A 22998-nucleotide genomic window follows, 5' to 3' on the forward strand; every position below is an offset into this window, starting at 1 on the left:
GTGCTCCAGGTGTGATGCCAGTAGCCCTTACATTCACCCAGTAGGATTCTGCCAAGATAATAACCTGACATTAATGGCACCACCAGGTGGGTCTGCTTATGGTGATTGTGAAGGCCTCATTGCTATGTGTTAGTTTAATCTTTTAAGAAAAACTGCTGGTTGTATGTGTTAAGACCTATATAAAGATTTTGTTAAAAAAAAAAAAAAAAATCAAAGTTGAAATGTTACATTATTAAGAAACTGCTCCACCTTTTTCCCAAAAAACATTGCCCTATTTTATATTTGGCTGACAGCTTTATCCAAGGTGACATGCAAGTTCAGAATCTGTTACAACTGGCTTAACATATTTTTACAGGCAGGTTACATGACCACCAACACTATACTCAACCAAATCCTGCCGATAATGCCTAGTATTTTGTTATAGAATTACACCATTATCCATCCAAGGTTGCTCATTTCGCACTGTATAAGTACTACTAATCAGCTATGAAACCACAATGTCTGGATTACAATTGCTCTTAGGTGCAGCCCCCTGTTCTACGCCATGAATTAAAGTTGAAATTCCATTCTCACGTGCAGGCAATGCCTATAAGCACTGCAAGTGGTGCACTTACCGATGATGTCCGCTGAGCGGTCTCTCACTCAGACCCCAGCATTCTGCACAGTACTGCCACAGCACACCTTATGATACAAAATTGTATGTAATGCATTCATTCTTTTTCTTTTAAACTTTATCGATTTTGTTTCAAAGGGAGTTAGAAGCTATTCCAGTAGCACCAGATGAAACACAGGAAACATCTCTGGATTGGGCACTAGTCTTTCATAGGAAACTCTGCTTCTCACGGCCATACTTGCACTGGGCTAATTTAAGGTAGCCAGTTAACAAAACCACTGGGGGCAAAAATATGTTGGTATGAGGAGAACATGAAAACTCCACACAGCAATGATAACACTGGGATTTGAACAAAGTGTCTCAGACCTGTTAGGTAGCAGTGCTACCCTACATGTCACCATGCTGCTCAAAACTGTCTGAAATGTAGTGTGTAATTTGAGTATATTATTATTTGAATGGGGCGGCATGGTGGCGCAGTGGTAGCGCTGCTGCCTCGCAGTTAGGAGACCTGGGTTCGCTTCCCGGGTCCTCCCTGCGTGGAGTTTGCCTGTTCTCCCCGTGTCTGCGTGGATTTCCTCCGGGTGCTCCGGTTTCCTCCCATAGTCCAAAGACATGCATGGTAGGTGCATTGGCGATTCTAACTTGTCCCTAGTGTGTGCTTGGGGTGTGTGTGTGTTTGTGCACCCTGCCCGTGTTTGTTTACTGCCTTGTTCCCTGTGCTGGCTGGGATTGGCTCCAGCAGACCCCCGAGACCCTGCAGTTAGGATATAGCGGGTTGGATAATGGATTATTTGAATGATTGGTGAAACACTAATAATTTACCTGCAGTGGGCTGGCGCCCTGCCCGGGGTTTGTTTCCTGCCTTGCGTCCTGTGTTGGTTGGGATTGGCTCCAGCAGACCCCCGTGACCCTGTAGTTAGGGTACAGCGGGTTGCATAATGGATGGATGGATAATGACTGACTAATAATTTACCTTCTTTCCAAAATTTGCTTAATGATATTTTAGGGGGTAGTGGAGATGTCTTATTACTCAATAATTTTATTTTCTTTATTTTTCTTCAGGCATTTTTAAAGGCCATCTCAGTCAAAGTTGAGAGGCTCCTTCCAAGTCACTCCTTTAAGGGTTATTAAATTCATAACAGGTTTTTCCCTCATTCTTCCTGTTTTTTTTTTTTTTTAATATTCCCCAATAAATTCATCATTTTACTTCACAAAATATTTTAAGCAGCCTGATGTGTTTCAGTTTATCATCCATCCATCCATCCATCCATTATCCAACCTGCTGAATCCGAACACAGGGTCACGGGGGTCTGCTGGAGCCAATCCCAGCCAACACAGGGCAGGGAACCAATCCTGGGCAGGGTGCCAACCCACCGCAGGACACACACAAACACACCAAGCACACACTAGGGCCAATTTAGAATTGCCAATCCACCTAACCAGCATGTCTTTGGACTGTGGGAGGAAACCGGAGCGCCCGGAGGAAACCCACGCAGACACGGGGAGAACATGCAAACTCCACGCAGGGAGGACCCGGGAATCGAACCCAGGTCCCCAGGTGTCCCAACTGCGAGGCAGCAGCGCTACCCACTGCGCCACCGTGCCGCCTTCAGTTTATCAATCTTTTACATATTCACATTTACACTTGGCTTTCAAAAGACTCACTAGTGGTCGTTACCTTTATGCAACAGCACAACAAACCACTGACACTTACCTGTAATTAAAATGAAACCGGGCTGCTCATAATGTCCCAACAAGAAAAGGTAACAAAAAACTTTAGTGTTTTGACAAAATGCAAAAAATGTGACTGTCTCATGAAGGAAATGCTAGCATGACTGCACACACGCCATTGTGTTCACTTTTTAAAGCTACGCAGGAGTCCATGCTAGCTGCCTATCCTTCCACCGCTTACTGGAGTGCTGAAGCCACCCCACAATTCTTTTTGTCACTTCCTTTATTTGATTGTTATACGTGGATGGAAAAAGTGTTTTGCAGTTCCGCTCATGTTAAACATGATTGCAGTCTGTTTCTGACTAACAAATGTGCTCTGTGTGCTACTTCACCAGTGACTTTACAGTACACGCTGCATCAGTTTTTTTAAGGAGGTTACATGCCATCCATCGTGATGCTCATAATAATGCCGGTGTAAACTGCTGTACTTTGCTTTAGCAACAAATTCTCGCCAGCATCCGGACTGCCACTCTCTCTCGAATATATGTGCTGACAAGGGCACCCTTTACAGGTGGTCTTTCAAGTCCCAAGGTGTAGTGTGCTAGGCTTCACAGAGGGTGCTCTTTAGCTGAATGTTTGTAGTTTTATGTTTGATATGGGGAATCAAAATACTCCAAGGCTATAGCTCTGCCTGATCCCTGAACTGGTCAGCATACACTTTATATGAATTGCATATTTAATTTATGTATACTATGACCATTTTATAATATTTTTATTACTATTATACAATTTATAAAATTAGTGAAAATGACACTAAATCCTGACAGTATAGTCTGTCCTGTTTAATTAAACCTCTTATTATTTACTTCTTAAAGATGGTATTCTGTTTGTAAAATGGAACTACCTCAATCAATTAACCTATCTATTATATTGTTATGTTTATATTTTATTTGCATTTATACATTTTGTAAGTAAAATATACTTAGTTGCTAAAATGCTAGGTCAGATTTATATTAGTTTACAGTAGATATAAAAAGAGTACACACAGGATTTTTTTGTTTTGTAAAATGTGTACACGTTTAAAAACCTTTATTTAAAAGGTATCTATTAATTACAGATCTAAATGTCTTTTACATAACATTAAAGATCATGTTTATCTCCTTTAAATACACAGCTTAGATTCATAGATTCACATACATGAAAATTTTAAAAAATTGCATATTTAAGTGAGAACTGTTATATTCGCAGATTTCTGTTTTCACCGGTGGCATTAACACGTAATCCCCATGAATAACAAAATCTATGGTACTATGAGTTTTTATAATGTGGAGGTTTGTAAGCAAGAAGAGTTTTGGTATTAGAAGTTATTTCAGTTGTAAGTCCTATATGTATAATAAGGTCAGAAGCAATTCATCCAATTTTTGAAACACATCTTTACTTTGTAGAGAATGGGCTTGATGTTTGCCAACATCTTTTGATGGTCCATTTGATAAGCAGATTGTAGTTTAATGGAATCCTCCACAGCAGCAAAGGCGCAAATGACAGCCATATGTGTGTATGCCTAGAGTAGAGAGGAGAGCGCGAAAGCCGGAGTTCATGAATTATTGTGGATGTTGGCTTTTAGTCTCTAGTATTATTGTTGTGTGACCTTGGATACCTGTGTGGCTGCTTACACTTCCAGTTGTTTTGAAAATTGTTTGTAAAATTCACTAAAATTATTTGAGAGTAAGAAATATCTGTGGAATTATTATTATTATTAAACATTAACAGCATTTTAAAATTTGCACTATTTAAAAACGAAAAGATGATAATGAAAATTGGAAACCTTTAATGTGTTTGCCATCATGTTATATTTTTACACATTGTGACCCAAGGTGTTGCTTAACAGCTTGCCTCTAGTCACATTTCATTTTATTAACACATAAGTGACAGTGCAACATTTATTTATATAGAATGGAATTGAAAAGGATTATACTTCATTTTTCACTTACTTGCAAGGGTCCAGGTGACATTCCCAAATTATGTTATGTGTTCCTGGTCTGCAAAGAAAGTCATTAAATATCAAAAAAATTTGCATTCCAGTTTTAAGTGTGGACTTCACTTTTTTGTATTCTATGAAAATAAGGTGTCAGCATAATTTTTCTGCCTAAATTATTTCTGCAGTTCAAACTGAACTAATATTTTCTGTATACTTTTTGAAGTGCGTAAAGTAATGAAATAATTCACACATGCTGGTCAGTGTGGGCATGTCTACTTAAAGGCCAATATTAAAAAATGAACACTTGTTTTATCATTGTAATTTTTAAAAATGTGGTTTGGAAATTCAGACAGTGTGGCGTAGTGGTAAAGGCTTTGAGGCTGTGGGTTCCAGTCCCACTACTGATACTGTGTGACCCTGAGCAAGTCACTTCACTGGCCTGTGCTTCAACTAGAAAGACAAAAAAAGTAAGCACTTGTATCTCAAATGTTGTAAGTCACCTTGGATAGAGGCTTCAGCCAAATAAGAAGAAATTTAATAAATACAGGGTAACTATCAGTATACTTTTAATAGCATGGAAAATTAATGAGATTTACATAACAGTTTAGATAACTTCAAAATTAAGCATTTAGAAGGCAGTAAAAATGCAAATTATTAAACTAAATCAAACAGATGGAAATGGTATAAAATCTTGACATAAGCCAAGATATATGATAATAGAAGTCCACCAGTCAAAAAAGTATATTTTCCTTTGAATATAAATGGTATTAAATTTAGGTCATCACTAAATTGCTGTCAAAAATACATTAAAGTGTGACATGTAGGTTTGCTATGCAAATCTGAAATTCATAAATAGCACATGTCTCGCTTTCATTCATATAACATTTATAGCAGTCACTTCAGTACAAGACAAATCTTGTCAAGAATTTACTTATGGAGGAGTATTTTGGACAAAATTAAATAAATACAAGTACTGTGAAATGTGACAATAAATAAAAAAAAGAGAATAACATAGGAGTGTAAACAGAATATAGAATAGAACAGAATATTTTTTGTTGCTTCTGTATTTCCTCCAGCTGGAACACGAAATATGTCTTGAATTTAAAACTGTCAATTTCCCACATTAGAGCTAAGAGGGTGGGCTCCACCAAGTGCTGTGTTTTAATTTGTAAATTGTCATTCCACTAGACTTTGGCCGTCAAATGCCACATTTACAACAGAGATATCACATGCAGACAGACTCCTAATGATAGATTTGGGGCTTATAGACATAAAGGCACTGCTTTACACAGTAATTGTAATCGACTTGCACAGTCAACTTTGAGCATTCGCATGAGCTGCCACAGGATTCCCAAGTCAAGCAAAGCACATATGACAGTATGTCCACTCTGCAGACGATTTACCAATCAAAAAACAGCACTCACTAGAGCCTGCCCTCTCAGCTGTGACGAGTAAAAGTGACAGTTTTAAATTCAAGCCTTATTTTGTGATGCATTCGGAGGAATATTATGGGTAAAATTAAATAAATAAACAAGCAATAAAAAAACTATTCTGTGACACATTTATTTATTTACGCTCACATTTCATGCTCTTTTTCTTTATATATTGTCAGATTTTGCAGTACCTTTTTTATTTGCTTATTTATTTTTATTTTGTCTGTAATATTCCTCCATACTTGCTTTCCTAGGAGTAAACTATCTGAAATATTACAGCAGGCTTGCTGATGACGGCTGTGGATATTAAGTTGGCAAGGCTGAACCTTTTTATGCACTCATTGTAGGTCTATATTTATAACTGCAGTGTTAATGTCTTACAGAGTACAGAGATCCAAAAAATTTCTCTTGGGAGAAATATCTTGAAGAAACTAGCAGTCAGCCAGCTCCAGCCAGAGCCTTTAAGGTGGTAAGTCTTCAGATTGTACAGAAAGCTGATTTAAGGTTCCTGATTCACCATATGAAATGTGTTGAGGCACAGTCAAAGTATTTGATCACGATGTTTTTAAATGAAGAAATGGAGATGTGGCACGATGATACACTGACTTACTCAAAAGTAACTGTTTTTACTAATTCACAGATTGAGGTACCAGCTTCTTGCATGCATTAATGACTTTTGCAAATCAAATTATTTTTAATAAAGTTTAAAAAAAATTGCTTTAGGGGATGGCCTTGTTGATATTTTGGCATCGGTTTACGGAAACAGCCTGTTAATATCTGAAGTGTGTACAGGCCAGTGAGTTACTTTTCCTCTTGCACACTGATACATCATCTAAATGTTGAAAATTGGTTTAAAAACAATAACACTGAGGAACATGTGTAGTTTTTCAAATAATACAGACATGTGGACACACCCTGAAAACGGAAGTATGCACGAAAATCTTATTCATCGTCAAGCAGAAGCTGACACTGAACAGGTGCTGTTTAAAGTGGAACTTACATTTACATCATTCAGTGGAATTTGTGCACGGAATATTTATTTTTCCCTGTTCAATATGTCACTTAAATTCTCATTTTAGTGAGGATTTTATCTTGAGTATGTGTCTCATCATATATTTATATAGTAGTATTATTGACAGTGATGTTTTAAGACCTGAGCCTTCATTTAGTTAAATGTACACAATTCTGTCTGCAGGCTCATTTCTCTCTGGCCATCACTATATAAAAATCACACATGCTAATGAAGTGCTTTTTTCGTGTGCTGTGTACATTTTATTTCTTGATAATTTCAATGTGCTTATTACTTGTGGTCTAAACCTTGTACATATATTACAAAAAAATTATGATGGACCCTCCGTAACAGAACTTGCTCCTTAGGGACCTTTCAGTCTGTGTTATTAGTATATGGAAGGTGGAGTTGTGTGAGATATTGTGCATCCTGCATGTGATGTGAGTTGTGGATTGTACAATGGTGTTGAGGCTCCGAAAGACCGTCATTTTTTAAACAGTACAACACCTTCTCGGCTCTAATATATCTGTAACCTTTAAGTTCTAGATTCTAATGTGACTATTCATCATTTAGCCTCTCTGAATATGGGGCTGGAGGTTATCCTGGTAGCTTGAGGTACAAATCAGAAACACCAGCACCCACAATGCCTCATACAGGGCAATAATACACACAGAGACAGTACATAGACAAAGTGTCCGCCCAGGGCATAAGCACAGGACCTGTAAAGTGTACTTTTATTACATTGCATGATTGTATTTCATTTTGCAATATTTGTACCTGTAAGATGTCTTTTGAGTGATTTTTTGTATGTCCTAAACCCCATCAGAGACCACACCATGGTTTTCAAGTAAATATGAAGTTAGAAGCAGTGGATAAGAGAAATCCAGTTTTGATCAGAGTGGCTTCAGTTGTGGGCACGGATGACCACCGTTTAAAGGTAAAAGAAAACAAAAAGTCCAAATTAGCATAAACTGTTCTAGGTAGAAGTACACAAAAATCAAGAATAGTTGTGTCAAATATGAAAATGTATGCTTCAGTTTAAATGTTCAAAACCTAAATATTTTTAATTGTACTAGAAATGTATATATTTTCACCCTCTATGAAAACTGTCTGTTGTTTGATAATAAATATGCAGTAGAGTGAAGCTGTTTTTAAGATTTGCATTTGTTTACCTATGGCAGATCCACTTTGACGGCTGGAGCCAAGAGTATGACTACTGGGTAGATGCCGATTCTCCAGATAGTCATCCAGTTGGCTGGTGTACCAAAACTGGACACCCACTGCAAACTCCCAATGGTAAGAGAGCAGTATTTACGTAGCTGCCATTAATTACATTGAGTAATTTTACGGGTTAATTTAATTTTGCTCCTATAAAACAGATTTTGAACTTGCCTGTGTGTTATAGAAGTATAATTAATGAGTTGTATTTATTCTTGTTTAGTGCTTTTCACTGAGTGCAGGTGTTTAAACATTTACTCTAAAATTATATGATCACAGTAAATTAATAAACAGTGCAACATTTCCAAATATAATTACACAGATTCAGTTACAGTATACAACCAATAATCATAATGCTCTTATTTTAGGTTATCTGTACAGGTGGAGGAGCATTTCTTTATTTTAATAAATTAAAGTGGACACTTAATGGAGAGGAAATTGATTCCCTAAAAGTGCAGTACTGTAATATGATACGATTCAGTTTGTTTTTATTTTGATGCAGACCGCAGTGACAGATTCTCAGGTAAAATGCAAGTATAGATTATACTAATAACTAAATACAAAATTAGCAAATACAGCAGTAGCTACCATTACTCACTTATATGAGATGCTGAAAGTGCCACCCTTTCTCATTTACACATTATAAGTAGAAATTGGTCAGTATTCTTTGATACGACCCCTCTGAAGCTCCCACTTTCTGGGATAGACCCTTCAAATTCCTACACCTACAGTCTTTGTTTTGTGGCTAATAGTGGTATACTTGCAACAGGCTCAGAGGAACAGGATGACATCATCTCTGTTTAATCATCCACAGATAGCATTCTCAAATCACCTTAGCCAGTTCAAGGACTAGTGATTTATCAGCATTTGTTCTGTACAGCCATCAGATAGTAAGAAATATGTCTTAGAAATACTATTTATGCAGAAGCATGAAGATGAACTAGCATAGGTATACAAAAAATGGTGTACATGTGTGGTATATGATCAATGCAGTATACATTGACAACAGGAGCTGAACAAATTGGGAATTGCTTCAAGGGAGGTCTTATGTCTTGGCTTCTCTTCCCACAAACAATCAGACACTGAAAAAGGCATTCAAACAGTAAAAGGCAACAAGCGTGATATTCATGCGGTTGCATTAGGCATTAGATGCTTGCTATTTTCAGGCTGCAAGACAACATCTGGTGCCAACAAAGCAGAGCTTTTCACTGATTAACGTTCTGTTAATAATCTTCCTAGACCACGCATAGCACAGTTGGCTTGTGTCAAGGTGTAGCTTAGAAGGCCTGGTCATGATGTGTAGAGCAGAAGAAAGGAAACTGGGAAGATGGATGTTAATTATGAGTAGCGGCCATGCTACTTGTGGAAAATTAATAATTATCATTATAATGCATACAGTGATCCCTCGCTATATCGCGCTTCGCCATTCGCGGCTTCACTCTATCGCGGATTTTATATGTAAGCATATTTTTATATATATCGCAGATTTTTTGCTGGTTCGCGGATTTCTGCGGACAATGGGTCTTTTAATTTCTGGTACATGCTTCCTCAGTTGGTTTGCCCAGTTGATTTCATACAAGGGACGCTATTGGCTGATGGCTGAGAAGCTACCCAGCTTACTTTTCTCTCTCTCTCTCTCTCTCTCTCTCTCTCTCTTGCGCTGACTTTTTCTGATCCTGACGTAGGGGGATTGAGCAGGGCGGCTGTTTGCACACCTAGACGATACGGACGCTCGTCTAAAAATGCTGAAAGATTATCTTCACATTGGCTACCTTCTGTGCAGCTGCTTCCTGAAAGGACATGCTGCACGGTGCTTCGCATACTTAAAAGCACGAAGGGCACGTATTGATTTTTTTATCTGTCTCTCTTTTTCTCTCTCCCTCTCTGCTCCTGACGGAGGGGGTGTGAGCTGCCGCCTTCAACAGCTTTGTGCCGCGGTGCTTCGCATACTTAAAAGTCAAACAGCCCTATTGATTTGTTTGCTCCTTTGAAGAGGAAGATATGTTTGCATTCTTTTAATTGTGAGACAGAACTGTCATCTCTGTCTTGTCATGGAGCACAGTTTAAACTTTTGAAAAAGAGACAAATGTTTGTTTGCAGTGTTTGAATAACGTTCCTGTCTCTCTACAACCTCCTGTGTTTCTGCGCAAATCTGTGACCCAAGCATGACAATATAAAAATAACCATATAAACATATGGTTTCTACTTCGCGGATTTTCTTATTTCGCGGGTGGCTCTGGAACGCAACCCCCGCGATGGAGGAGGGATTACTGTATTACAAAATATAGGATGATAAAAGTCTAGTCTAATAACATGATATGAAAGAGAAATCAGATTTTACAAATGAAATTGATCATATTTTGAGAGCATTTCAATTGTCGTATTACTTAAAATACTTATCTGTGTTGTTTGGAACGTGACAAGGATACTTTGTAAAAGTTGATACAGTATGCAGTTTAAATGTAGGACTTGAAGGAGAATTACATCATACTAGGTGACACATTAACAAGAAAAAAAAATTGAATTTTAAGGCACAGGCTGGATCTTAAAAAAACATACACAAAAAGTTTCAGCAACAGTTTCTTAAGATTAATGTCCATTAATAATAATTTGGAAAGTGTTGTATTACAAGTATTTTTTCATGCGTTTCTTTGTGTATGTGTTGAATTAAACTGATAATATATCATACATTGTAGGAGATTTCATTCGGCTGTATTTTTGGCTTGAGCTATCAATTCTGTTTTACGCAGGACCGTCTGATGTTCCCAATCTTCCTGGGCAAGGATGTCCCACACCAGGATGCCATGGAATTGGACATATAAAAGGCCCTCGCTATGGCACACACTACACGTAAGTTTCTAAGGCAGTCCCTTTTTTTGCTTTCACATATTTTAAACCAGTATTTAGCTAATTAAAATGTTTAAACGGTGGGCACCCTCAAACACATGGGGATGGTTAATACATACTGAAAGTTGGGGCCTCGCCTTTAAATTCTTAGCACATGGCTACTGGTAAACATCTTTACACGGCAGGTCTCCAATGTGAGCAGCTTTCACCACATTAGAACAAGTCCAGTTCTTGTCCTGCTCTCCTGCACTGCCTCTTTAAAACTTAATTTGTACGGTTTCTATGGAGCCATTTTGTTGTGGTGTAACAAGGTAGCATGGGTAGATTGTCCTGTTTAGTAGAAGTCTGTTATTTCTGGTTGTAACAGTGCAAAATATGGTAAGAACTAGGGCTATCAAATTGAATGTTACTATTTGAGTAGAATTTTGAGTGTATTTTAAAAAGTCTTATTTTAAAACAAAGGATATGAATGTAAACAAATGGTTGTTTATTTTAACTTGCCCTCATTTTGTTACCATATTATTTCAGATGTGATGCCCAATATTGCATATTTTACAGATCTGTTTTTACACATCACTTCTGTGCTCAGCCTATTTGTCTTTTTGAATACTGTAGTTAGCTTGTATTGTCATTGTTAAAATGGATAGCATTCTGCTTCCAAAACACACACGTTCACAATGCATTTTGGGACAGATATGTCTATCCCATTGCTCCACTGTTAAATCTACATTTGTGGTAATAACAGATTTTAAGCAGTTATCCGGTATACTGAAAGACATTCTTGATTCTGAAATTCCCGACTTGCTGCTGTTTTATTTTAGAACTGTTGAATATCTTTCATGGTAAGGAAACCTGGCTTGCTTTTGTCATTAAAGTCAATGGACGGTAACTGACATACTGTATATCGTGGGTCTTTTTCAACAACAGCAATGCTCACTTTGCCACCACAGCAACCCACAGTTTCACACACAGTCCACCTCTCAGAAGACTGTTGACTTGCCAATCAATGCCTATAACCTTAAGGTGGAACGGAAAAAGACTATTCAGGTCATCTGTATTAGATTTTTGCTTCAACTTGACCGATTGCTCCCACTTGCAGCACTCAGTTGGAGTCCGTTTTAACGTATCAAATCGACTCCTGCATGTTACGTTTTTTGACTGCTATTTTTTTATTCATTGAAGTAACTATAGCATGTGCTTATAGTGCTTTACTTTAAAGATTTATTCTGTGTTATTTGTTAATTTAGTAGCTTCCTGATTACTTCACATAAATAATTGTATTTTTTGTATGACTTAATTATCCCATGTATTTTGAAGTGATGAATGACCAGGTTGTGCTACCTCGTCCAAGATAAGTTGAAATTTAGGTAATCAACATAGACCTCAGTATGAACGTGTGCAATGCATATGTCTCTGTTACACACCTTTTGGTATGGAATTCCTAAAAGTAGTATTAATGTTTGTGATGCTCCATCTATTGGAATGATACAGACATAGCAACTGGACAGACACGTCCTTTAATTCAGGTGGATCATTTTTGGGTGGAGTATTACTTTAAACCTTCAGTCTTACTTTAAATATTTTTTGTAATTTGCATTGAGTAAATGATGTTTGCTAAATATGCATTAATAATGAGAAGTAAATATGTAAAGATCATTACAATACTACATTTAACATATTCGGTTACTTCATTTGTAAACCAAGTGAAGACTCCCAGTACCTCAATTTATATAAAGAGAGATGGGTAAGGAACATTGTGGTCTGACCTCTACGAGCTAAAAGAAGCATAGCTGGGAACAATTGTCTAAAGACGCGTTGAATGTGCTCGAGAGACCACAAGTGATTTTGTCCATTACAAGTAGTGCAGTGTGTGCCTGGCTCCACTTTATGATTTAACCACATTACTTTGAAGGGGTTTCTTTGTTTTTAAATGTGTCTTTTAGGTAGGAGACTACAAACTTCATGCTTTACAGATGAACCAAAAAAAGTAAAAAATAATTATAATACCTTTTTTAAAAAAAAACAGATACAATCAAAAATTTAAATGTACATCCAAGCATTTATAACCCACATTTAATTATTTTTTGTAATTTAATTATTCTAATTTGATTCTTTGAACAATTTCACTTTACTAGTAAGAACAGCTCAACTAGGCAAAAACAAATGACAATTAATTATTATTAACAAGTGAAGATGGGTCAGTTTGGAAAAATATAAGAGCTTTCTTCAAGTGCCGTCATAAAAAAACATCAAGCTCTGTGCTGAAACCACAGGACAGCTGGGCCATGAGTTACTGTGCTGCAGAGGAAGGATAACTAGCCTCAGTGAAGGTCTGTTAACTGCACTTCAGGTTTCATCTCTAATTAGTTGACTTCAAGCAACAGACACATCTCAACCAGCAGCCATGCATTTCAGAACATGTAATCAACCTGACCGGTATTTAGATGGGAGACCATCTAGGAAAAGCTTGTGTTTCTGCTGGAAGAGATGTTGGTGAGACCAGCAAGGGACCCTGTGCTGTAAAAATGGTGCCATCCTTCAGATGAGATGTAAAACAGAAGGTCCAGACTCTGTGTGGTCATAAAAGATCTCTGGGCACCTGTCATAAAGAGTGAAGTATTTCCCGATGTCCTGGCTAAATTGCCCATCACTGTCTGGTCATGTGGCTTCCTAATCATCCCCTGTCTGTAACTGGCTATCTCTATCACCTCTTCACCACCTAATAAGTAATGTGTAGTGAGCGTACTCATGCAAAAATGGCCACCATTGCATCATCTTTATGGATGCTGCACATTTGTGGTGGTTCAAATGACTTCCCCCCCCCCAACCCTGTAGAAGCGCTTTCAGCTCCTTGAAAAGCACTCTATAAATGCAGTGTCTTTTTCTTTAACATTAACTACTAAGGGGAGACTGTGTGAATTATGCCTTCATGGTAGAACTGCCACAAACAAACTACTACTAAAAGAAACAAATTAGAACAAAATGACTTGTATGGGCCTAGAAGCACAGGCAATAGACATCAGAGTAGATGTAATCGGTCCTCTGGTCTAATTAATACAAATTTGAGATTTGGTTAACCTTTGTGAGAAGGTGAATGGATGATGTCTATTTGTTTACTTTCCGCCAGTAAGAATAATGACGTGGGGGTACTTTGCTGGTGACATAGTTGGCAACATATTTAAAACTGAATACACCCTTAACCAATATACAGTGCTATCAGAAAAGGCATCAGACCCCCTCCACTGTGTTCACGTTTTGTTGTGTTGCTTCCTTATGCTAAAATCATTTAAATTTAGGCCTCTCAAGGACAATCCCAGAGTTGTTCCCAGGCCACTCCTGTGGTGGCTTTGCTATGTGCTTAAGGTCAGTGTCATGTTGGAATGTGAACCTTCAGCCAAGTCTGAGATCCAGAGAAGGTTTTCATTAAGGATTTCTCTGTACTTCAGCTCATCCACACCCCTGTGCAGTTTCCCAATGCTTGCCACTGAAAAACAACCCCCCGGCATTATGCTTCACCGCTGGAGTGGTGTAGCGCAGGTGGCTAAGGATGCCTCGTTTCCTCCAGACATGATTCTCAATACTGAGGCCAAACAGTTCAGTCTTGGCCTCATCAGACCAGAGGATCTTGTTTTTTTATAGTCTGAAAGTCCTTCAGGAGCCTTTTTGCAAATCCCAAAAAGAGTTTGTCTTTTATTGAAAAGAGGCTTTCATTTGCCCAATTTGCCATAAAGTCCATATCGGTGGAGTTGTAGTAATTAATGGTTGTCCTTCTGGAAGTTTTCCCCATCTCATCCAGAGTAACAATGAGGTCCTTAGTCACCTGTTACCATAGCCCTTCTCACCCACCTGCTTAAATTTACCAGTTGGCCAGCACTAGTTAGAGTATTGGTTGTTCCATTTAAGAATTATGGAGGCAAATGTGTTCTTGGCAACCTGCAATCCTGTATTAATTTTTATAGCCTTCTCCAGATCTGTGCTTCAGCACTGTCCTTCCTCTAAATTCTGCCGTCAATTCTTTCGATCACATAGTTTGGTTTTTGTTCTGATACACATGGGAGCTTCCATAGACAAGTTTGTGCCTTGCCTAATCATGCCCAGCTACTCGAATTGGTCACTGGTGAGCTCCAAAAAAGGTGTGGAAACATTTAAGTGAGCCAAATGTCAAGTGTCATACCAAAGAACCTAAAGAACTGCATCATTGTGATATTCAAGTTTTTTTATTTTTAATAAATGTACAGAAATTTCTAAAATCCTGCATTCTGCTTCTCAGTCTTGGGGTATTAAGTGTATTTAAAAAGTTTTTGCACAAGGATGCAGTATAGCAAAATGTGAAGAAAGTGAAGGGGTCTCATTACCTTCTGAATGTCCTACCACAGCATTCTACAGTGGCCCACCGTTCCATCTGGTTAATGTTAGTTGGGCTGTTGTCTGTTTTTGAACAGGACAAATACCCAAAACACACCACCAGGCACAGCAGATGACCTGGCCTCCACAGTCACCCTAAGTCCAGTTGAGATGGTTTGGGGTGAGTTGGAACAGAGAGTGAAGGGAAAACAGCCAGCAAGTGTTCAGCATATGTGGTAGTTCTTTTGCGACTGGTGGAAAAGCATCCCAGTTGAGACCCCTGTATGAGTAGGTGTGCCCAAACCTTTGACTGGTACTAGTATTTATACACAAGATAATGTAAATGGGTGTCTTACATCCATTTTACTTCCAAAAGACATTACAACATTTTACAAAAGGGTCACAGATTAAACCATCGTGTGAACTTGATTGATTTAAGCTGTCAACGTTTCCTTTGTGTAGGAAGAGCCATTTGATTAGTTGAGGCTTACGTATGCCAAATGTGTTTCATCATTTTCCCAACAGAGATGGGGAGGCTCTAATATGTATCTGTTGTTAACTACAATGACTAAAGCAAAGTGTTATTCATCTTTGTGAGTGAATAAATAATCATTCTGTAACATCATTGAATAGAAAAAGAGATAAGTGCAATCTCTGTGCCACAGCTAAACATTTTATGATCTACTTTTAGTATTTCAGTATGAGGTTAATTTTTAAAAGTGAGGTATCATGGCTGTGTATATGTTTATTTAAAAATGTGTTTTTATAAAGACTTAGTAGGATGTCTTCTTTTGTGTATATAAAATATACCTGTAATAATCTCTCTTACCTGTTTTCTTAACCCGCTTATCAAGATCAGGATTATAAGTAAGCTGGCACCCATCCCAGGAAGCATCAGGCATATAAGATAAGAACAACCTTGGGACGTAATTCTAGCCCATTGCAGGATGCTTGTTTTTTGTTCTTTTTCCCTTGCATATGGTCACAGGTTCTGGCTAGTGACCAAAAGAATGAGAACACAAGTGCAAAATTTGATTCCTGTACAGGGTAGTTGAGCTAATACTTCATGAAGTGGTGAGGACCTTAGCAAAACAGGAAGACCTCACAGTAGAACCAAAGGAGACTTTAAGGTTCTCTGGGAATTTAGTTAGCCTGCCCCATGGAGAGGTGTAATGGGCACAGCTTACATGAAGAAAACTCAGGACCGACTGAAGGAATTCTGTCTCTCTTAGCCTCTGAGTGTCTAGAAACAGATGAAAAAGATTTCTTAACATATGGGTGCCTGGTCTGTCCAGCTCATCGTGTCACAACTGTGACACAAATCAGGAGATGTGGAGTGGACATAAACTGGTTTTCCATGTAATCTCCAAACTTATCCTGGCATTTGTTTCATACTGACAAAAAGATGTCTATACCTTCCTAGAAAAAATGGGTGTCAAGTATAGCAGTTAGAATGTTACAATGTTCTGTACATCACCATTACTTGCAGATTGCTTGCCACTTCATTGATTTTTTTTTCTTGATTGCTTTTTGTATGTTACAGGCTGTACCATCAGTTCCCATGCAAAGTGCCATAACAATTTCAGAGTGGTATTTTTGTGAAATGAATGTGAGAACATACACCTCTACCAGATGTTGCTAATTTTCACATATGAATGTGCCCTTACCACACAGAATTTGGATCATTATACACACCTTGTATGTTTGGCCATTTCTTTAGGCATCTGCAAAGTGGCATGCACAGCAGTAGATGATTAATAACACCCTCTGATGCCCTGAACTATAACAACACATAATCTGTTAAACAGGTGGGAGTATTCACACAACTCGTACAAACTCTTGTTTAAAGTGCATGGACTTGTTACCTTACCTTTTCAAATGCGTTAGTATTTTACAATTCAAAATGTTAAGGCAGAAGAAATTTTTCAGTGAGACAATTTTGTGAACTGTAAATGGATGTTAAATGTGTTTTTCATTAAGATAGCCCATTGATGTGTCATCAGAAAGGTCTAGGTACTGCTGACCATAATTTGTGGAGTTGCTGTTGGGTACTGATAACATTTTACAGTTGTCTTCCACTTGTGGTTTGCTCAGTACTCAAATGTTAAAATATGTTTCAAATCATTTTTCTCCCTATACATCGCTGAAATGTATCAAAGATGTTCCCAGTTGCATTTGGTGTACTGCTATAAATTTTAAGGCTAAAAAGAATTGCAATATCATGTACATATAGATGGATGGATGGACCTTTATTTGTCCCTAGAGTGAAATTTGGCTGAACCTCTTAAAATAAATAGATGATATATATATGACAGATAGATAAATACTTTACTAATCCCAAGGGGAAATTCACATACTCCAGCAGCAGCATACTAATAAAGAAAATATTAAAGAGTGATAACAATGCAGGTATACAGACAGACAATATCTTTGTATAATGTTAACGTTTACACATGCCCCTACCCGGGTGGAATTGAAGAGTCACATAGTGTGGGGGAGGAACAATCTCCTCAGTCTGTCAGTGGAGCAGGACAGTGACAGCAGTCTGTCGCTGAAGCTGCTCCTCTGTCTGGAGATGATACTGTTCGGTGGATGCAGTGGATTCTCCATGATTGACAGGAGCCTGCTGAGCACCCGTCGCTCTGCCACGGATGTCAAACTGTCCAGCTCCATGCCTACAATAGAGCCTGCCTTCCTAACCAGTTTGTCCAGGCGTGAAGCGTCCCTCTTCTTTATGCTGCCTCCCCAGCACACCACCGCGTAGAAGAGGGCGCTCGCCACAACCATCTGGTAGAACATCTGCAGCATCTTATTACAGATGTTGAAGGACGCCAGCCTTCTAAGGAAGTATAGTTGGCTCTGTCCATTCTTACACAGAGCATCAGTATTGGCAGTCCAGTCCAATTTATCATCTAATGTACAGGGTGGCACAGGGAAAGGGGAAATTTTCAGTTGACATTCAATGCACGAATAAACACATTACAAAATACATTTAATGATGAAATATATTGTACAGAATATACAATTAATGATGGTAATCAATGTTCATTCAATATTCATTTTATGAAAACATCATGAAGGTGTTGTCCGTTTCTCTGTACACATTCTGACAGCCTGTTGTGAAAATTCTGCATTGCTCGACATAACATGTCAAGGAATGCCTGCGATTTCCTCTTCAATCATCCTTGTCAGTTCAGCAATGGCAGCAGGACGTGTGCGGTACACTTGGCTTTTAAAATGTCCTCACAGGAAAAAATCAGAAACGGTGAGATCTGGGGATCTCCGAGGCCATAGAATGTCACCGTTGCGTGAAATCACGCACCTTCCAAACAATCGTCGAATAGCTGCCATTGACTGTCGGGCATTATACGAAGTGGCTCCACCTGGGGACTTCTTATTTAAGGCTGAACCCGTTTCTTCGAAACTATGCTCTCATGTTTTAATTGTGTGACCAGACTGGACACGACCATGATGTCCTAACTGGTAATGATGATGAAATTCCCTTTCCGCAGCAGTCACACTATCACAATTCTTATAAAGGGCTTTCACAGCAAACACCCGTTACACACCACTCCACTGCTCCATTATAACGAATAGCAAAGGGTTCTAAACAAGGTTGCATTGGTCCCAAACAACTGCCAACACCCCAGGGTCGTCAACAACCTGTTCCAAAATTTCCCATTTCCCTGCGCCACCCTGTATATAATACCACACACACGCACACACTGGTCTGAACACACCAGAATGCCTACAAAGAAAGAAAATTAAAAATAAAGAACCCTTCTGACTTGGCAGTCCCAGGCCCAGTGAGGCATTATGCAGGAGTATTACTGTTGGTATAAAGGACACTCAGTCGTGTTTCTTGGCCCACTTCTGCTGAATAATTGGTTGGTTGAAAGTCTTCAGTGTTTTCTGTGACAGAGAAAGGATATGCAGCATTGCTAATAATGGCACTCAGTTTTGTTTTAATTCTCTTCTTTGCTATTAGTTCCAAGGGTCCAGAGTGCGTCCCATAACTAAGCCTGCCTTTTTAATTAGCTTGTTGATTCGGTGGGCCTCCCCTGAAGCGATATTACCAGCCTAGCACACCACAGTGTAATATGTACTGTATATCTACAGTGTTGGGTACGTGTTGGTGTATAAGACAGTGTTGTTTGGATTTTTTAGAATCTGCAGTAAAATGTGTTTTTCATTACAGAAACTTTCCCAAAGTGATGTGTAAAAAGTTTAAGAGGTTGTTAATTTCTTGTTTAACTATTTCTTTATTTCAGGTATTAAGCAGTGTTTGGCTTTCGTTGATAAGAACTGATGTAGACTCTTTTCTTTAGGGCATAACACAATTTTGTAGTTGTTAAACATGTGTCGGGAGAGCTTGATGGTGATCTTAGAGCCTAGTATGCGAGCGACAGGAGTACTGTAGTTGAAATGCCAGAGTCCTTCACAAACTGTTTCTCAGTTAATTCAGGAAACGTGCCGCTTTATTAAGAGTTGCTTTTGTATCCCTTTACTCTTTTCTTGAATCTGTCCTGTTATTTTTTTGCCTTGAAAGTGATGAGACAAGGACTGTCTGGTGTAGAGCTGGATGATTGCTGTCTTTTGTAGTCACTGGTGTTTTCATCCATATATTCTTGCTTTCTCAGCCTTGTAAGCTGCCCATATTCTGAGATGAACTTGAACAAAGAAGGCCTCCTGCAGGACCGCTTGAGTGGAGAGAAGCCCTGTGTGTTGTCAGGATCTCAGAAAACGAAGAAAACTGATGGACCAGCAGCAGTCCCTGCTATACAGGAACTGGTTGATGGATCACCTCACTCCAGGTCAGCTACTTGAATTGACGCGAGGGAGCAGAAAACTTAAGTTGGAATGCAGAGTAGTGATTTTTAACAAAAGATTTTGTTGGACAGTTGTGCGCACATCAGGTTAATTTAGTTAATTCTTTGTTATAATTCTGTTATAATTCAGTGTCTTCCACTGTATATGTTTAGCTTATTAAAGTAATGCCAGTATCCATAATTTAAAAATTATAAAAGTAAAATTGATTTCAGTGCTGCACAGTGGAAGCACTGCTGTCATGTTCCAGGTACTCTCTATGTGGAGTTGCAGGTTTTTCTTGTGTCCACGAGGGTTTCCTCTGGGTGCTTCAGTTTCATCCCACAGTTCAAAGACATGCAGGCTAGGCGGAATGCCAATGCTAAATTGGCCCTAGTGTGTGTTTGGTGTGTGTGTGTTCATCCTGTGATGGACTGACACCCTGTCCATGGATTGCTCCTGCTTTGGGCCCGATGCTTGCTGGGATGGGCTAAAGCTTCCCCGCAACCCTGCTCAGAATATTGCGCACTTAGAAAAAGGAAATGAATAAATTTATTTTCTACTGGTGTTATAGAGTTATTACTGTCATGTGTGTAGAGTATTGATGAACGTATTAAATTACTGATTCAATATAATGGCAATTAAGAGCATTCATTTGACAAACGTGTGGAGACATCCAAACCCCCCTAACCTTGTTTCATTATCTAATAGCCAATACCATATCCAGTCATCTAGTTTACTGCTTTATCTCCATTACTTTCAGTTATTTTCAGAGTCTGATGACTCTTTGTCAATGCTTCCTGGCTGCAGTCTTAAATGTACTTCCCCTCAATTTCCACTGGTATCTCTAAGTGGGTTCAATGAAAAGAGTCATGCTGGCTCAACTTTACTTCAAATTTTGTAGACCTGGTTTACATCTTTATACTTTGTATTTAATTATCTACAAAATCCCCATTGTTTTCATCATTGCTTTTGTTCTAGTAGTTTGAAGATCTCTTTGCAGTAAAACTCAATTCCTGTCTGATCACACGGTGCCCTTATCAAGCTCTACTGCCATTTCCATTTTTTTCACCTGCTGATTCTTTGCAATGAGTTCAGTGATTTTTTTTTCTTCTTTTTCCCTGTTGCTGTTGGCAGAGGCAGTTTGTGAATGACCACCCTGAGCTGTCCTACAATACCGTGCTTTATTTTTGTGTTTTATCTGTCTGCTGACAATGCTGGGACCTATACAGGTGTCATCATCAACATTTAAAGGACATGCATGAATATCACTGGAAATGTCCTCCTTTACAAGAAATTTGATCATTGCATGTTGGTGAAACTGTGTTTTTGGTTGCCGTTTTCTTGTACTGAGCTTTGAAGCCATCAGTAGAGCAAGTGGTGTCATTTTTTAATGTAGGAGGCAGAGACTGGACAAACTTACAATGCTGCTCACTGTCCAAGATGTTCATTACTTTTGTACTTGTGTTACTGATATGACTGCTGTCCACATTTGCTTTGTCTTCATGGTGTACATAACATGCTTTAGTTATTTTAATCTAGCTTATTTTATTCAGATATGAGATCCTGTTGAGTGCTGAGGTCAGAGTTTAATGAAGAGTTCTGCAAAGTTTTTCTCATTTTTTATTATTTATAAGAATGCCTCAAACTTCACTTTGCTTTTTTATACTTAAAAACCATTATGACCAGTCTTCAGAAAAAAAACGCAGGGAGCAGCATTACTTTCATAAGTAGATCAGGACATAAACTGTACACTTTCTGTCAAAAGAGATTTCTCTTTCATTATCAGCTACTTCATTTGGGATGACCATTAGCCCAGAGAATTTAAGATGATTGTTTAAGTATTACAGAAGTAGTGCTAGGTTTTTAATTTATGAGGCATCTTTATTGAGAGGTGTAGGGTGCTTCTTAATAATAGCTATATAATTTTAATTTTGTTAGAAATTCCTGGAGCATTGACAGTGAAAGGTCGGGTCGCAGTAGCGTACAAAGTCTTGGGGAAAGCATTGAAGAAAGACTTGAGGGTTCTTGTGAGTCTACAGAAAATGGTGTAAACGTCAAAAGGTAGGAGAGATTCTGTCAGAATGTTTGCTTACATATACAGTGCATTTCATTAAAAACATGTCCTTACCTGTTTAGGTCCGGCCACCCCCCCTTGTGCTTGAAGATGCAAGTAGTGAAACAGGAACTGGGAGATGGAAGAGGTAAGGATTTTGTTTCCAGTCCTAGCAAATTCACTGCTTGTATGGTTTCTGTTGAAACATTTCCCTATTAATAAGAACATAAGTTAGACAAGTCTGAGCCCAGTCAGTGCATAAAGTTTATTAGATCAGCTAAGAGTGAAGCTGAGCCAATATGTCATCCAGATACTTTCCAAAGTTCTCAAGCGTTCTGCTTCAACTACACGACTATGTAGTTTATTTCAGATACCCACAACTCTTTGTGTGAAGAAGAGCTTGCTGGCTTATTGTTCTAAATGCACTTCCCAAAGGGGTGAGTTGCAGGAGACAAAATAAACTTGACTCATCAGGCAGTGCTGAGAGTTGACCTCAGAATGCTGTTTACTAGACAGGTGCTTTGATCTAATGTGTAATATTGAGACTCTGAAATTCAGAATTGGACTAGGATTAAAATGACAAATTGAACAGCTTTTAGCAAACTTGTTTCCCAAACACAACTTCAGTTTCAAGTGCAAATGTATGTTAGAGGCACAGAAGCTGACAGGAGTGTTCTCTTTATTGACTTTATTTTCATCTGTCCATTAATGTAACACTTCATATAATTTTCCGGTCGCCATAAAGCTCTTCCTTTTCTGGCTTAGGTGGCTCCTCATTAAACATTTTAGCCACATGTAAAGACGTAGCATTAATGTACGTTATATACGTACAGTATACTATAAGTTTCATTCTGCTGACTTCCAACTGCTCTGATGAAGGAAAAATTAGGAGGGCAAGGAATCATAAAGCAATTTGATTGTGTAATAAAAGATTCAGTGAGGGAAGCAAGAGAAATCATTACCAGAAAAACATTGAGCACACCAATCATCCAGCAGTCTGCTTCCACGAAAATGATCTTACAC

The 22998-nt window shown here is 38.5% G+C and overlaps 1 protein-coding gene across 4 annotated transcripts in view; it reads left to right on the forward strand.

The window, feature by feature from the left end:
• l3mbtl1b (L3MBTL histone methyl-lysine binding protein 1b) overlaps positions 1-22998 on the forward strand; it is a 60557-nt gene that overhangs the window by 28587 nt on the left and 8972 nt on the right. For all 4 annotated transcript variants that reach the window (XM_028819024.2, XM_028819020.2, XM_051919081.1 and 1 more), the window contains exons 12-19: positions 10-86; positions 6079-6164; positions 7531-7641; positions 7886-8000; positions 10673-10772; positions 19754-19927; positions 21861-21983; positions 22059-22123. In XM_028819024.2, coding sequence (XP_028674857.1) covers positions 10-86; positions 6079-6164; positions 7531-7641; positions 7886-8000; positions 10673-10772; positions 19754-19927; positions 21861-21983; positions 22059-22123 — 851 coding nt within the window. The remainder of the gene's footprint in view (positions 1-9; positions 87-6078; positions 6165-7530; positions 7642-7885; positions 8001-10672; positions 10773-19753; positions 19928-21860; positions 21984-22058; positions 22124-22998) is intronic.

Source organism: Erpetoichthys calabaricus, chromosome 14, assembly GCF_900747795.2.
Source record: "Erpetoichthys calabaricus chromosome 14, fErpCal1.3, whole genome shotgun sequence".
In the NCBI taxonomy this organism is placed as follows: Eukaryota; Metazoa; Chordata; class Cladistia; order Polypteriformes; family Polypteridae; genus Erpetoichthys; species Erpetoichthys calabaricus.